The sequence below is a fragment of the Electrona antarctica genome, assembly GCF_951216825.1.
Source record: "Electrona antarctica genome assembly, chromosome: 1".
Classification (NCBI taxonomy): Eukaryota; Metazoa; Chordata; class Actinopteri; order Myctophiformes; family Myctophidae; genus Electrona; species Electrona antarctica.
This window is the reverse complement of record NC_136806.1, coordinates 27106950-27122760: the sequence shown is the minus strand read 5'-3', so window position 1 is coordinate 27122760 and position 15811 is coordinate 27106950. Positions and strand designations below refer to the sequence as shown.

At 43.9% G+C, this 15811-nt stretch overlaps 2 protein-coding genes across 2 annotated transcripts in view; one reads left to right on the top strand and one right to left on the bottom strand.

Moving 5' to 3' along the window:
* Window positions 1–2368: 2368 nt before the first annotated feature.
* On the bottom strand, window positions 2369–6390 carry fgf20b (fibroblast growth factor 20b). Its single transcript, XM_079497775.1, has 3 exons — window positions 5300–6390; window positions 4910–5013; window positions 2369–3912 (listed from the first exon to the last, which is right to left on the bottom strand). Exons 1-3 carry the CDS (start codon window positions 5646–5648, stop codon window positions 3667–3669), a joined length of 699 nt encoding a protein of 232 aa, XP_079353901.1. The 5' UTR covers window positions 5649–6390; the 3' UTR covers window positions 2369–3666.
* A 183-nt stretch (window positions 6391–6573) lies between these two features.
* micu3b (mitochondrial calcium uptake family, member 3b) overlaps window positions 6574–15811 on the top strand; it is a 31656-nt gene continuing 22418 nt past the window's right edge. The window contains exons 1-4 of the mRNA XM_079508432.1: window positions 6574–7049; window positions 8888–9023; window positions 14348–14382; window positions 15115–15187. Coding sequence (XP_079364558.1) covers window positions 6759–7049; window positions 8888–9023; window positions 14348–14382; window positions 15115–15187 — 535 coding nt within the window. The 5' untranslated portion in view covers window positions 6574–6758. The remainder of the gene's footprint in view (window positions 7050–8887; window positions 9024–14347; window positions 14383–15114; window positions 15188–15811) is intronic.

The window sequence follows — 15811 nt, the reverse complement described above, 5'->3', positions numbered from 1 at the left end:
CGCACGCACGCACGCACGCACACCTGTATTACTATACTGGTGATGAGGGCATCAACATTTCAGAACGCCACTTTTAGCTCACGCTCACAATGCGTCGCATCCCTTTTTAATCCATTTCCCTTGTGAGGACCAGAAAAAGAATTTCCTCACAAATGTCTGTTTCTCAAATTGTTCAGTACTTCTGCAGATATTTCGCCCTCACAAGTAACATACACACACACACACACACACACACACACACACACACACACACACACAGCGCATCAACGCTTGTCGGTTAGGTTTCCTCAAGAGGCCGCCGGCTGGCTGAGGAGGTGATGAAAGTCAGGGAGGTCCATTAAGTGTGTGAGACGGCCCCCGGAGTGGGAGCGGTTGAGGGGGGTTGAAGTGTTTTCAGCGAGGAGGAGACCACAGGCACAGTGTGCAATGAATGCATGCACAGAGGGAAACAAAAGCAACTGTCTGAGACCAGCTCCACTCCAAAACATCACCAAAGAGCACTTCTGGGCATCAGGTGTCACACATCACGATTTCTGACCTTCAAAATGAAATTGTGCGTGGGGGGGTGGGTGTGGGGTCTTGCATTCACACAATGTCTGTCCGTCATGAAGTGAATGGCTATTGGTGAGGAGTCTTGGTTTGAAATGTTAAGTCACTTTGTGCAGGTAATTACTGACTCTTAACCTTTTCCATTTCAAGGACCCCCACTTTGATATGCATTAGGCCACGGACCCCCAATTTGATCAAATGTTTTATCTTTAATCTACACTGTAAAATCCTCAATGATATTTTAATTAACAAATCCATCCAATCCAAATTCTATTTGTACACAAACTAACTAACAAAATCCTAGTTGATGGAACAACTAACAAGTAAATGAATCCTGGTCCCTCTCAGAAGAACCCTGCAGAAACCATGCTGATGACACTCCCTAGCCAAGGGAGGAGAGGAAGGAACCCTCAACACAACCCTGATTATTATTGTGCCAGTTAGTGTGTTTTGGTTATTAGCCGCAACACTGAAAGGCTAAAGACTTATGAATTAAGATCTTTTATTCTTTTGAATAACAACAAAAACAGTCTTTTGCATGTTGTAACCACAATGCGTGTGTTTACGCATACGGTGGACGGAGGGGAGGGGGATGTACGCCGCGAACAACGCAGGTTATAATAGACGCCCGATGCTGTCATTAATGGAAGCAGAAGGAAGAGGTGTTGATGTTCAAGGTGTTCAGGTGGGAAAGTCCCCACAGTATCATACGACCAGGGAGGGAGAGAGTTGGCAGCACGGGAGACTTCCCATATCAAGACACCCGCTGGCTAACCATCACACAGATGCTGAGATCACAGGCCAGGGCTTTCATGCTTCAACACAGATCTCCTCCCAAGCGTAGAGGAAACTGTACAGAGATATATAAGATAGTGTTCTTTCAGTAATCACCCAGCTTCGGCTATTGTTTAAGGATCATAAGGCTCCGCAACCTCAGAATCCCATGTATCGTCCTCCGTGACATTCTTTTCTTTTGGTTGGTTGAGCGTCTCCATGCAGGCACTTAACATGCTGTATCTCTGCTCCCTTTGAGGACAAGGGCCCCTATAAATATGTTGGGCCCATCAATGGAAACACAGGGGATGTTGTAAGACAATCTCACTGTGAAACCTTTTCCACAACGAGGACCGGAGGACACAGCCTTTAATGCATTTAAGCCAGTGGTTCTCAAAGTGGGGTCTGGGTACCAGGGGGTCCCCAGCTAAATGTGTTAATATAGCACCAAAATCAGTTTAACCACTTTAACCCTAAATACATTGGCTATTTGAAAATAGCTGACCTAAGGTCACAAGCTTATATATCTTCGATCTCCAAAATATCTTGACATTTTTTTAAATGTAATCTTGTAGTGTGTGCAGGGTCCCTGGCACAACATATTTAATTTTCATATGGGGCCCGTGGCCAAATCCATATCAATTTGGGGGTCCTTGTCATGAAAACATTTGAGAACCACTGACTGAAACTATCGGCAAGATAAGCTTAGAAGTCAAAGAATACAAAAGGTTTGCGTGTCCAGAGATGTCCCGGACACCTTGACGTTCATTGTTTAATAGCACTTTTTCAGTGAGTCTATAATTTTGAAACTGTCAACAGAGATTACTTAATCCTTATCGCTGTGACCTCCAGTTTTATACAGCTGCCAAGTGGCTGGGCTGGGAGTTAAAGGTCAGTTTTTATTTGGCCCTACATGTGTCACTGTGAGGCCACTACATTCAGAGGACTCCGAGGGAAAGCTTTGAAGTTTTTATGCGTGCATGGGAACTCCGTCTTGTCTCTCAGCGTAATGGGAATCATAAAGAAGGACAACATTGGTCTCGTAACTTGGGTTTATACGTTTGAACTCACAGAATTTGAAAGACAAAGCGAACCATCAGAATACACGTTACTTTCAAAAAATATCGATCTGCTAAAACTCTTTAAAATTACACAGTTCATAATGCATAGCTTAGCTGGGGGTGCAGTACCGGTGGTGAACAAAATCACAACAAAATCTTGTCAAATCAAAAGAAAGCAACAACAACCTGATATGTCTTCCATTTCAAACTCAAGTTCAGAGATAGTCAGCGTTCTTTTGGTGTGTTTTATTGTTAGAGGACGACAAGCTACGTCTGTCTTTAGCTTGATTCTGTTCTTAAATAACATGTAACAGATGTCATCAATCATGACTTTTGATTATAATTACAATGTCCAAAAAAATGTAATGAGTCCCTGGCCGTCCCCACAGGTTGTATAATATGCATCTGGGTTGAGCCGGGCGTCTTTTTAAAATGTCTGTGAATACATATTTGTCTGGATATAGTCATGACTTGTGGCGCCAGATTATGTGTGAGAAGGCTTTTCTCAAGGATAAAATACATTTGTCTCAGTCTTTACATATCACTGATACAATTCCTAGTGGTTTCTCTATACTGTATGTGTTTAACTGCAAAAATATATTCTCAAATAAATAAATATATATATATCATAAATATGTGTATCTAAAAAATAATAATAAATTAAAAAAAACGTTACATTTTGCTCTTTTCAAGCAACTCTAATCACAGGTAAAAGAAAAACATGAATTCCTTCAAAGTCCTTCGGAACAAACGGCAGTCACAGCAGTCAAATAAAAATACCACTCCAGTGATGGGACAGATTCCCATGGTTTCCATGCCAACTGGAGAATCTGTCCAACAGACGCATCTGACCCCGGCGCCTTGGCTCCGTTTGCCGTGCAGCATCTCTCTCTCTCTCTCTCTCTCTCTCTCCATGCTCTTCTCCTATTCCACACAGGTACTCTTGGGGTCGGCAGGCCTCTGAAACAAACGACCCCCTCATGCTTTGGCGTGCAGGTTGACAATGTCAGACATTCTAGACTGTCTTCCTGGCCGCTGAGAGATTGGCCCGTGCATTCCGAGGAGAGGCCTCCCTCCTCCTCCTCCCGGACCCCTGGCCCCCTCCGGTGGCTTTACGGTACAGAGTGGGCTCACCAGCTCCACTGTCCCCCCCTAGCCGGAAGAGCCGCTGCCGCATCCCGGTAGGGTTCCACCTCTTATATCCGCTCGCCCCGTCAGGGCTGTAAGCGTTAGCAGCTATTCCTGTTCCTGACCCAGACCAGCGCTGGCTCTGGAACGGACCTCAGCTGTGGCCCAGGATGTCTCTGTACAGCTCCGGAACACGCTCCGGGTCCACGGGCCGCGGCAGGAAGTGGGTGAATTTTTGATGCCGACGGGACTTGGCCCCATCGCGCGCTGTCCCGTCTTTGTTCAGTGCCACAAAGTAGCGCGTCCCCTTGTCGCCGTGCTTGTACAGGTTGGACGAGTAGGTGTTGTACCAGTTCTCCTCAAACTGCTCCCGGAAGACACACTCCGCCGTCAGCTTCTCCTGAGAGGTGCACAAGAAAATGAATACATGATAATATACAGTCAGTGTGTATAATAATAACCTACACTTCACTGGGACTCGACCGTAAGTTGTGAAGCATGACGTTTCAGAATGTGCATTCATTTGTTTCGATGTTTTCCTGTTTAGACAAATGATTTATTCTCCATCCACAGTCTACCAGTGGAAAATGTTGTTCAGATCTACAAGCTTGTGACCTTTCCTATTTTCAGCTAACAGATTGGTGTAGAGCAAAACACTATAGCAGATCTAGTATAGAGCCCTGGGGGACCCCAGTCAACTAAGTACATAGGGCTTATGTGGTTAAGACTGAGTGATAATTCACTGCATGACGGTGTCGCTCACCCAAAACTGCATAATTCTCAAGCTATTCTCAAGCTGTTCTTTTTTGATGAGTGACACGGGTGTGTTCATCTCTGTCATGCAGAAACCTCTTATCTGCATGTTCTAACTTTTTGTGTTTCTTTTGTAAATGAATGCCCTACTTAATCATATTATGCGTCAGTAGTACGTTTACTCAAGTACTATAAGTAACAATTTTGAGGCGCTTTTACTTTATGTGAGTATTTCCATATTTCTATACCTCATACATCCCACTACATCTCGGAGGCAAATAATGTCATTGTACTCTGCTGCAATTATTTGAAAACTTTAGTTAGGCTACTATTTACTTTTCAGGTTTTGATAATTATTACAAAATATACTCAACCAATTAAGCCCTGTTTTACACAATGGCTATTCGGAAATTGCCTACAAGCTCCTAATGCACGCATTGTGAGCTTCTGGATCGAAAAGGTTGGACAGTTTTACTTTGGTACATTAAGTATATTTTGATGACAATACTTTTGTACTTTTTACTCGAGTCAAGATGGGAAAGCATGACTTTTACTTGTAATGGAGCATTTCTACATTATATTGTAGGCATACTCTTACTCAAGTAAAAGTACTTACGTAAAAAAAGAGTACTTTTGGTACTTACAGATCCATACAGCTCTCCTTTGTCATTCATTCCCAGGTACAATCCACTGTCCACTCCTCGAATGCTTATCATCCCCACCGCCAGGCTTATGAATTCCAAAATACCTGCAGAAGAATACAGCGGTTGTTCTGGATGTATTTTCACAAGGATGAAAGACTGCATGTCCATGTAGGCTGGGCGAGGAGCCCCATCCAAAACCATTTCACAGCAGGGAAGCACTTTGTTGTTGCAATAAACTAAAGCTAATGAATAAGTAGCCTAAAGCTGAAGGGGAACATTTTTATAGGCTACGCCAAATATTAAATAAATATATAACAATAATAATAATAATAATATAACAATAATAATAAATGGGATTTAAACGATTTAAGCTATTTCTAAAACATTTACCAAAGCGGCTGTGGTCCTTCCTCGTCCCCTGCACTGTGCCGTCCGGCAGTATTTCCAGGTGAAAGCCAGTCCTGCAGTACAACTGTCTCCTCCTCAGGATCCCCTTCAGATGCATTAGATCCGCAGCGGTGCTGCGGGACAGCCTCTCCCCGGGGATGAGGTGCTCATACCCGGGGAGCAGTGACGCGCCGCCGCCGCCGCCTCCGCCGCCGCCACCGCCACCACCACGACCACCGTCCCCGAGCGAGCTCATCAGGAACTGGGACCCGAAGCCGAGGTGTCCAATCCCGGCATCCATGCCGTGCAAGAAGCCTCCAACTTCACCCAGAGCAGCAGCAGCAGCAGCCATCGCCTCAAACCCTCCCTGCGCGTCAAGAGTCGGAGGAGGATACAGCGGATAAAGTTCAAGTGTGGATGTCCTGGATGTCCTTATGCCTGGTCGCCACTCGCCACTGTCACCTCACTGCATGTTTACTCCCACATGAGGTACTTTATAGCATGTCCTCCTCGTTGTGCAAAGACAGACGGACTGCTCTGCGTTCTCCTTGGCATAAAACTCTGCGATCGTGCGTAAAAAAGGGAGGAAAAAGAGCTCCACAAATGTCACCTCTCTACTGTCGTTGCGTGTTCATCGGTGTACCAACCTGTCACACTGATGATGATGATGATGATCAGATGATAGCTCCCGTTTGATTCAACTCTGCTTGCGTCGCGTGTACCTGTGCATAGCGAGATGCGGGCAGCTCAGTCAGTGTGCGTCTACACAGCCGCGGTTTTCGTTGCCTTCTGCGGCTTAGGACCGTGTAGGACAGTGTAGGACAGTCACAGTGTTGGACAGTCACAGTCACAGTGTAGGACAGGTAAAGAGGTTTGTGTTGTAAGTGCAGAGGACAGAGGTGGCGCGAGGCAGGTGCAAAACCCACAGCAAGAGTAATAGGCGGGGCTGTCTGTCACTGTGCTCAGACCAGACTTGCCCCGGCAGAGAGAGAGACTGTTCACTCCTCCCAGAGAGAGAGAGAGAGAGAGAGATAGAGAGAGAGAGAGATGACAGACAGACAGACAGACAGACAGACAGACAGACAGACAGACAGACAGACAGACAGAAAGAGGGTAAGTGAGAGAATGATAATAATATCAAATCTCAGTTTCACCTCGAAACCAAGATTCTCTAGCGAATTATTATTATTATTATATTATTATTATTATTATTACCCTTATTATTATTATTATTAAGCGCACGCGCACGCGCGCGCACACACACACACACACACACACACACACACACACACACACACACACACACACACACAATTCCACCCCCACACACACAATTCCACCCACACACACTACACACAAACGGCAGTTCTCGCGATGGAACAGCCACCCCCCTAGCTCCAATAGCGCCCCTCTCCCTCCCTAGCTCAGCTGTAACTCGAACACAACAACATAAACAACAAGCATGTCTGCCGCTGCTGCCGTGCGCCGGTGGCTCGTGTCCTCATTTAACAACAGCATCCCACAGACGGTTCGGAAACAGCAGCACGCGTCGAGTATAAAGACAACAAGGAAGTGGAAACTGGTGGCTGCTGCTGCTGCTGCTGGGGCGTGCGGTGCAGCCTGTTATTATTATTATCCTCATCATTCATGTGAAGGTGGTTCTACTAGCCGCTTCGGACTGAAGCGGCATGTCGAGGCTCGGGTTCTACAACATCTGCCATTGCCATCAGTTTCTGCTGCTGCGGCCAGTAAGGTATAGAGTGATCTTTTTGCTGACGACGAGACAGTTAACTGTATGATCATTTGGCTTTTGATTAGGCTCTATCGTTTCCTACACACGTGGCTGTACATGCATTTATGGGAGCTATCCACGACCTTTGGTGCTGAAAAGGGGGAAACGACCCAAGGCGTGTAGCCTACAGTAAGGAATATGTACCACGTGACATCATTATTTGCATAACAGTAACCAAAACGCATCAGTCTGCAAGAACCTTTAGCCAGTTTAAAAGCTGTGAATTTATTTTTGTTTTATATGCAGGCCTATGTTTGCCAACTTATGTTGTGCTCAAACGAAGAGGGGGAATATAGATTTCCACCAGAAATAAATAGATAATCTATTTATTTATTTTATTTTTTCATAGATCCTATATATACAGACAGACAGACAGTCCTATGGGACCATTATTGATCTCATGGGGAAAAAAATCACGTATTTTTTCTCGTCACTGTATATGTGAAATTTGTCCCATCCTAACTATTAGGAGCAAGCAGTGGATGATAATTGAATACATTGATACCTAACTTTTAGATGCAGTGGGCGCTGCCGGGAGCATTTAGGGGTTAAGTGTTAAGTCTCAGGGACATTTGGACACATAGGCTGGGTGGGCCGGGGCGGTGATTTCCTGACACCTCTCTACCCGCTATGGGCCGCCCCTGGTCTGTACAGCTACAGACTATACCAGGGGTTCTCAAACTATTTCATGTCAAGGACCCCCAAATTCACATTTATTTGTCTTTAAATGTTTTGTGCCAGGGACCCCCAGAAGAGAAGATTTGTGTTAAAAAAAGCTAAATGTTTCAAACACTATCCAGAATGTTTCAGCGGGCCCCCCAGCCAAATCAGTTAAAATATCAAAATCAGCTTAACCGCTTTAACCGTAGATTCATCGGCTATTTGAAAAAGCCGATCTACAACACGTTTACAATGTTTCGCTACGCCTTGAGCTTGTAGATATACCTGGAAAGAATGTGGAATATTTCGTAAACATTTTAACAGCACAAAACATATATGGGCATCCCCTGGTACAAAAGTCTTTCCGGGTGGGGGATCCGCAGGCAAATACATACCAATTTGGTGGTTCTTGACGTGGAAAAGGTTTTGAAACCACTGCATTACATGGTATAATTGAACTTGACTGGGGACTAGAAGAGGCAGTCAGGAATCCATGGACATAAACGGGGAACTGGACGCACAGGGACTTGGCCAAGGGAGTGACATTTGAGGAGACGCAACGGGGGGTGGGGGGATGGGGGGCCTTAGAGGGACTTAATGGTTAAGCAAGAGGGGGGCACACATTCCCTGGGCGTTTGCTATCCATGCCCGGTTGAGCTGGCATCCTGCCACCTCACAGAGAGATGGACTCTGTCTTCACCCGTCCAGCCTTCAGATCTGCTCTGGGTCTGAACATTTGTAGGGACATTATCTGACATAACACGCAGCCAGTCCCATTACTGGACCCAAAGCACTGCAGGCCTCTTTGTTGGGTCCATGTGATGTGATGTGATGTGATGTGATGGAGGCTTTTCGTGACAAGAGAAGCCTTACTTTGGGTTTTATGAAAAGTGGAGTCCATCTTTCAGGGTGTATTATCGCTCCTGAAATGCTTTTGCAATGTTTCATAAAGTGTGTGTGTGTGTGTGTGTGTGTGTGTGTGTGTGTGTGTGTGTGTGTGTGTGTGTGTGTGTGTGTGTGTGTGTGTGTGTGTGTGTGTGTGTGTGTGTGTGTGTGTGTGTGTGTGTGTGTGTGTGTGTGTGTGTGTGTGTGTGAGACTGTGTGTGTGTGTGTGTGTGTGTGTGTGTGTGTGATATCAGGTTGTGGATGATGGAGAGACACACAGGTCGGCTCATGAGAGAAGGTTCTATCAGTTCTGCTCCGTGGAGTTAGAGGGTCAACTCTACATGACTCCACTCAACTTCATCGAGTCTGTCACCATGTCCCAACCCAAGGGTGAGTGTGTCACCATGTCACAATCCATTATTTTTTATGAAATGATCCATTATGGATCTCTAATACATTCAATCATTCGGTATGTCCAAAGACCCAAAATGTTACTTTTTAGGATTCAAATTCAAAAATAGCAAAAGTAGCAAATTGACAAACTCAAAATGTGTCAATTCGTGCCTTATTTTGAGCTTGTGGAACTTTTGATACTTTTGTGTGATTCTGTAGAATGATCATAATTTACCAAAAGACACAAAAAGTTAGAATATGGTGATACGGTGAGCAACTTTATGATGGTAGATGATGTTCAAAGTGTTGGTGTTCTCTCATCTCTGCTGGTTGTGGACAAAGTTGCTTATTTTAGGAAGATACGCCATCACACGCTTCGCCACTAGGTGCAAAAGTGTACCTCCTAAGTGGGCGCCGTCTGGTGTCAGATCTCACAAACGTCCTATGATTACTGTTGCTAAATGCTAGATCTCACAAAAAGTTGGTTTTCTCCTGTTTGTCCTGGGTGTAGAGGACCTGTGAAGTGACACAGAATCAGATGTTATCTGTGGTGGAAGAAGTACTCGGATGTCAATACCATAATATCAAAAATATTCTATAAGTATAAAATAGTGGTTAATGTGTGTTTACAACTGTAACTTTAGTAGCTAATGCTATAATTGTAGTGGACTAAAATGTTTTGTAAAAACAATGAAAACATTGTCCCTGAGATGTAGTGGAGTAGTTGAAGTACCAGTAAGACGCTTCTTACTAAGCTTCTTAATACGGCACAGTTGAGAAGCAGGAGTTGAACTATTAATCTGGTGTCAGTGAGGTCAGATGTAGAGTTGCTGGCCGGCTCCATATATGCAGATCTAGTATGTCAAACCATGTATGGATATTATCCAGGGTTTGATGAGGTCAGTGTCGTGATCTTCATATATGGAGATCCAGGTGATGATAGTTAGCTCCACATATGGAGATCCATGTGTTGTACCAACTTGGTTCATTTGCAAATGTGACTCGCGTCGCGGCAACCACACTGGTTATCATGAGACTGTCACAATATGGCCATATATTAACATTCCCATATATGGGCTTAATATTGATGACATCAGGGATCTCCTGTATGGGTATAATTGTATTAGGGCATCGTGGGAATGCCCATATATGGTGCTTTTCCCCATTTTTTTATTTACATTTTCAGGTCTGAAACAACAGAGCTTCTTAATCCGGCACAGTTGAGAAGCACGAGTGACAGATGTCAGATTGACATATTGATGATGTCAGATCGACATATGGAGACAGCTATATATGGAGTGTGTCATGAGGCGTGATGTCATCATCATCATTTTTCGACCGCAGTAGAGATCATGGCCACAATGCCATGCCAGACTACATTTCCGGTCCTTCATTGCCATCCCCAGTTCCTGCTTACTGAAGCATGCATGTGTCCCTAGCGATGACATCAGGGTACGACAGTTTTCTACCTCTGGTCTGCTTTGAGGCAGGATTCCAGAGAAGAAGGGAAGATATAACCTCATGATCAGCTCTGTAGCAGTGGCCGGCACTGTGTTCTTTTGGATCGGACTAGTGAAGAAACATGGTGAAGGTTGCCGTATATTAGATTCGTATACGTATATATACCACGCCGTATATTAGATATATTAGGTGTGATGTGGCGTGACGTGTCACGAGGCATGACCATATATGGAGGCATGACGTGACACCACAATACTGACGGGAAATGCAGGTTTTCATAGTAACTGCGATCTGCGGTCGCAATAAAACAAATTGACATAATCGGGGAAAGTAAATGTAACTCCTCAAAACTGTACTAGACACAACGGTACCAGAGTAAATGCACTCATGTTACTTTACTTTCCACCACTTGGCTGCTACAGTCATAACACCTGCATAAAGATACACATCTTTACCAGCAGACTCTCCTTTATGGCTCATTTATGTGGCAACAAGCTCACAAAGACCCGCACACCAAAACAACAAGACGTGAACATGTGCCGTTCACCTTTGAATCGTACATATCAATTGTATGTTTACAGTTGGCTCGTTATAATTGATATCCTGTGACCTGTTAATAGTTTAGACGCACGCCGGCATGTATAACGGGAAGAATAGCATCCGTTGGTTTCTGACGCGAGCGTGTGAGGAAATAGCACTGAGTGTTGGTGTTTTATGGTTATTGCTGTGGTTGTAAAAAGAGAGAATTGTTGACGTTTAGGAAGGCCTTGAACATGGCCATGTTATGGTATCATGTCTGGTAAAAAAAAGCCATGTAGATTTAGGGCTGCAATTCTGCAAATCGATTATTTTGGAGCGACCTTTATGTTTGATGACTTTTTCAATTAATCAAATAATAAAGAAGTGCTTTGAGAAACTATATATATAGTTGCTGTTGGGTGGAAACCATCTATGTCCAAATCCGTTCCTTTTTAGTTATTATTTTTCAAACGGTTTAAAATAGTGAATAGCCAATCTATAAGCACACAAGGCCCCGCATCGTGAGGTGTTGTTTACGATTTATTTTTATCTTGCACAGATAACTAAGATAATTAATTACCTACATTACCATTTGCCCATTGAGTGCATGCATTGTGCGCAATGGTTTATCAATAATCCGTTGCATTTGAACATATTTCCTTAAGAATAACAAACAATCAAAGGGTAGCCTACTGCACAAAAATGGGTACTTCAGATTAATTTCTTATTACCGGTAATTACATAACGTGGCTCAGCTGACCTGTTGAGGCAATACAATATAGTCTACTCGCACAGCTTATACTGTAATAGATACAGGCGGTGTATTCCAGCAATCACGCAGCGGTCCGTGCGACCGAGCATGCTCAAACATGTGGTGCAGGGCCCCACCCGAAGCGGTAGGCGGTCCTCGCTCCGAAGCCGCTCTGACACATTTTAAAACCCGCTTCACGCTCTATTCAAAGTCCCGTCACTCTGCTCATAATATGCTCTGTTCCGGTCTTACTTTCACAATAAAGTGTCTCCCGGTTCCAATTCAGCACATTTTACACAGGTTATTTTGAATAGGAAATGAATGTAACTTAACCATACAGTTATAATTTAACAGCGTGTGTGTTAGAGAGAGAGAGAGAGAGAGAGAGAGAGAGAGATTTGCAGTGATATTATAATGGACTGCCGTGTCATTGTCAACGGGTCACGATGTCCGATTTATATTTTCTGGTCTTTGTCATCAAATATTGGTCAAAAGCGGCAATTTCTAGACTAATGTGACCTCTGATGTGTGTGTGTGTGTGTGTTACAGTATGACTATGATTAACAGTCGGATAGAAAAAGGAGTGTTCGTTTTCTTTGAGTTCACCTCCCGCTGCGGGGTGCGGCCCCTGTCAAAAAAAGAAATTACGTGGTTAAATGTCTGAAAATACACATTAACACAAATCCAACATGATAGTGCTGTCAAACAAGTCTATGAAGCTATGAATGAAATCTATGAAAAAGTGAAAAACACCCTGCTTCTGCTCTCTCTCAGCTAGGGGGTCCTTTGCCTGAAATACCAAGGGCTCTATCTTACACCGTGCCTTACCCACTAGCACTGCCCGCCACCCGTGAATTACGCATTTAGCAGCAACCACTATCCGTAAACGGTATCTTGCGGCCACACTACCCACTATACATTATGCCGACTCCTTTATTTGCGGCTGGAGGTGTGCCCGTGGGTGCCTTGATGCGCTTTCCCTAAAATTTCTATCTTACCCAATGCTAACACACGTCTGGGAAAGCACACAACGGGTCTTCAGACCACCTGCTATGCCGATTTCGTTTGATAGAATGCACATCTGTAATGGACACGTCCGGAGTGGAGCTGCCTGGACACAGCAGAACATTCACATGCATGTCTCCTAATTCTCCACGAATCTCTGATTCTAATTTCCTATAGTCAGCAGAAGTGAGAGTGTAAATTCCTGAAAAGTGTGAAAAGATGATAGTCTATTCAAAGAAGATGATATTTGTGCCATGCGCAATTGCATTTGGTCTGTTCAGTTGCATTAATTAATTGTGCATGAAATACTGAATGGATTGCAATAACATTCTATATAATCAGTAACATCTACTGTAGGTGATATGTATCACTATCAAATATGGTTTTATTGAAACGCAAATAAAGTATGAACTATGAAACATACCTCAGGTGTCCAATGTTAGATCGCCTCAGTGTGGCGGGCTCTTCCAGAGAGAGAGAGAGAGAGAGAGACACTAGAAACTCTCCTGGATACACACAACAACCATCTGTATCAAATATAAATGTATTCCAAGGCAGCGACGCATCGCTCTTCCATGGGCAGAGAGGGTGAGAGCCAAGATTTCACTGGGGGTAATGGGTATTGGATATTGGGTTGCGCAGTCTTCTTTTAGAGGTAATGGGGACCGTGATTGGTTTCATTATTGTAACGCCCAAACCAAGCTGGAGTCCAAGATACCTTTTTTTCCGGGGGAACGCCTCTTACGCAAGGGACTCTGATGCAAGATAGGGCCCCAAGTCTCTTTGCCAAAAGCTGGGTTTCAGGTGGTGAACGAGAGTACCAGAGTAAAGTTACTGTATTCCTTCACGTTGGTTCAGCACAGTGTCGACACCCACAGTCATCATAAGTCATTTGTCAGTAGAGAGTAATAGTCATTGTTATCAGGATGGTCGTCATGTCATTGACCCCGCCAGGTGGCTCTTATCAGCGTTTATAGATCACTGGAATGCATCAGTGCTGCAATTACACACCTCATGTTGTTGATGCTGTGTGTGTGTATGTGTGCACTCTCTTTAGTGTTGCGCACGTGCGTGTGCACGCACGCACGCACGCACGCACGCACGCACGCACGCACGCACACACACACACACACACACACACACAAGCAGCATTAACCCCATTTAAAAAAGAACTTAAAATACAATAACTAATTTTAATATAAGAAAGAAACCATCTACAAGCTACAAGTGAGCTTGTACCGTAGATTGGATATTTTCACAATTTTGTTTGGCGGGGGTGGGGGGGGGGGGGGGATTTTATGAAAATGTAAAAAAAAGATCAATCAATTTATTTAGTAATTTATTTTGTATTAACCTTTTTGCTGCAAAATGTTGTGCCAAAACGGCTTGAAAGTGTTAAGCTGCACCTGAGTTGTCTCTGTTGTACTTGGATCGCTTTTTTTCTGTCTGCCCCAATCTCTTTGCTAAAAATAGCCGATCTACAGGCTCAGATTTGCTACCCCCAGAATATGGATGCATGGCATTCATGTGGTTAAATGTACATTATCACCTGCTGCACTGACTGTTCATCCCTTGTTATTTCCAGGTAGCAGGTCATCATGGACGAGCCTCACAAGAAAGGTGCGTTTGTTGTTCTGTTGGACTGCACAGCTGTCTCTCCTATGTTCATAATGAAAGCACTTAAAAAGTACAAGTCTAATGAGTTCATCACTGTTGAACTTGAGGAGAAGATGCTCATCGTGTGTGATTACTACACCAGAGTATAAGGCCCCAGAATAGGAACGCTAGTGGTTAAAGGGGAATTTCACTTTGAAACATCGCTTGAAACATTTAGATATTTGTTATTAATTTTTATCAGACTGGTTTGCAGCCCCTAAAGCCTGTGAATTAAACCGGGCCAGACTCATTGAAAACACACTCAATTGAGGCTTAGATTGAGGTAAAGGACTATGTTAGGAGCTTAATTTAACATTAATCCGACCTCCCAGTTAGCATATTAGCCTTTCTATCGCTAGATCAATGATCAATGATCGCTACATGAATGACTCTAGCTCGAAAATGGCCAGTTACTACTTCCGGTTCACAGGGGCAAATCGCGGGGTTCGTACTTCTCCCGGCCAACCTACTGACAGGTGCCGCCTCATCCCGTAGAAGTATGTGCAATGACCAATATCACCTTCCCCGCCTGGCTTTCATGCCCCGAAGGCCAATTGTGTTCGCATAGATGCCTGACAAAGCCGGATGCACCACGGTGGATTTGAACCCACAAACTCCATGGTGGTCGGCAGGCACTTTATCACTGCGCTACATGAATTCCCCTTTTAAGATGCTTTCTTCTCTCCCCTGTTTAAGGAATTGGAGAAGATGCTGGCGGACACCCCGACTGTTTGCAAAGGATCATCCAACATGTTCAGAAACCTTCGAGGTAAATTAATCTATCTATGACATTATCTATTGACATATGACGTAACGCAGCTGCACACATAAATCAGATTACCTAAGAATTTATATCCTTCAGGCTTTGATTTCACTTTCTCTTTTTTTTCTTATTAAACTTTTGTTTTGTTTTTTTGTGTCCCTGGATCCTTGCAGTGTTTTATATATAATCCAGAACAAATCCAGATTGTTAGCTATATTTGCTATTTTTGAAACGGCAAAATCTTGAAAGATTGTATTTTTTGATTTTTCACAATGTTTGACCATAATGACTCTCCAAATACCTCCAAACAAATACCTCCAAAACACAATACCTACTTGTAGATCTGCTATTTTCACAATATTTATCTGTGGAACCGAGTCAAACTAAATGTAATTCCTCAACTCCTACAGTTCCAAGTACTTGTGAGGGTGGGGGTCCTAGTTCAAATATGATTATTGTGGGGGTTCCAAATATGATGATTTTGGGGGGTCACGGCCTGAGAAGGTGGAGATCCACTGCCGTAGATAGTAGCAGATTGTGTGTGTGTGTGTGTGTGTGTGTGTGTGTGTGTGTGTGTGTGTGTGTGTGTGTGTGTGTGTGTGTGTGTGTGTGTGTGTGTGTGTGTGTGTG

What these genes read in the sequence shown, in the direction of transcription:
- fgf20b (XM_079497775.1), bottom strand. Translation starts at nt 5,648, where the DNA reads ATGGCTGCTGCTGCTGCTGCTCTGGGTGAAGTTGGAGGCTTCTTGCAC. An exon ending in GAAGGACCACAGCCGCTTTG is followed by an intron (nt 5,014 to 5,299) that starts GTAAATGTTTTA and finishes ATTCTTCTGCAG; the next exon opens with GTATTTTGGAATTCATAAGC. An exon ending in AAGGAGAGCTGTATGGATCT is followed by an intron (nt 3,913 to 4,909) that starts GTAAGTACCAAA and finishes TGCACCTCTCAG; the next exon opens with GAGAAGCTGACGGCGGAGTG.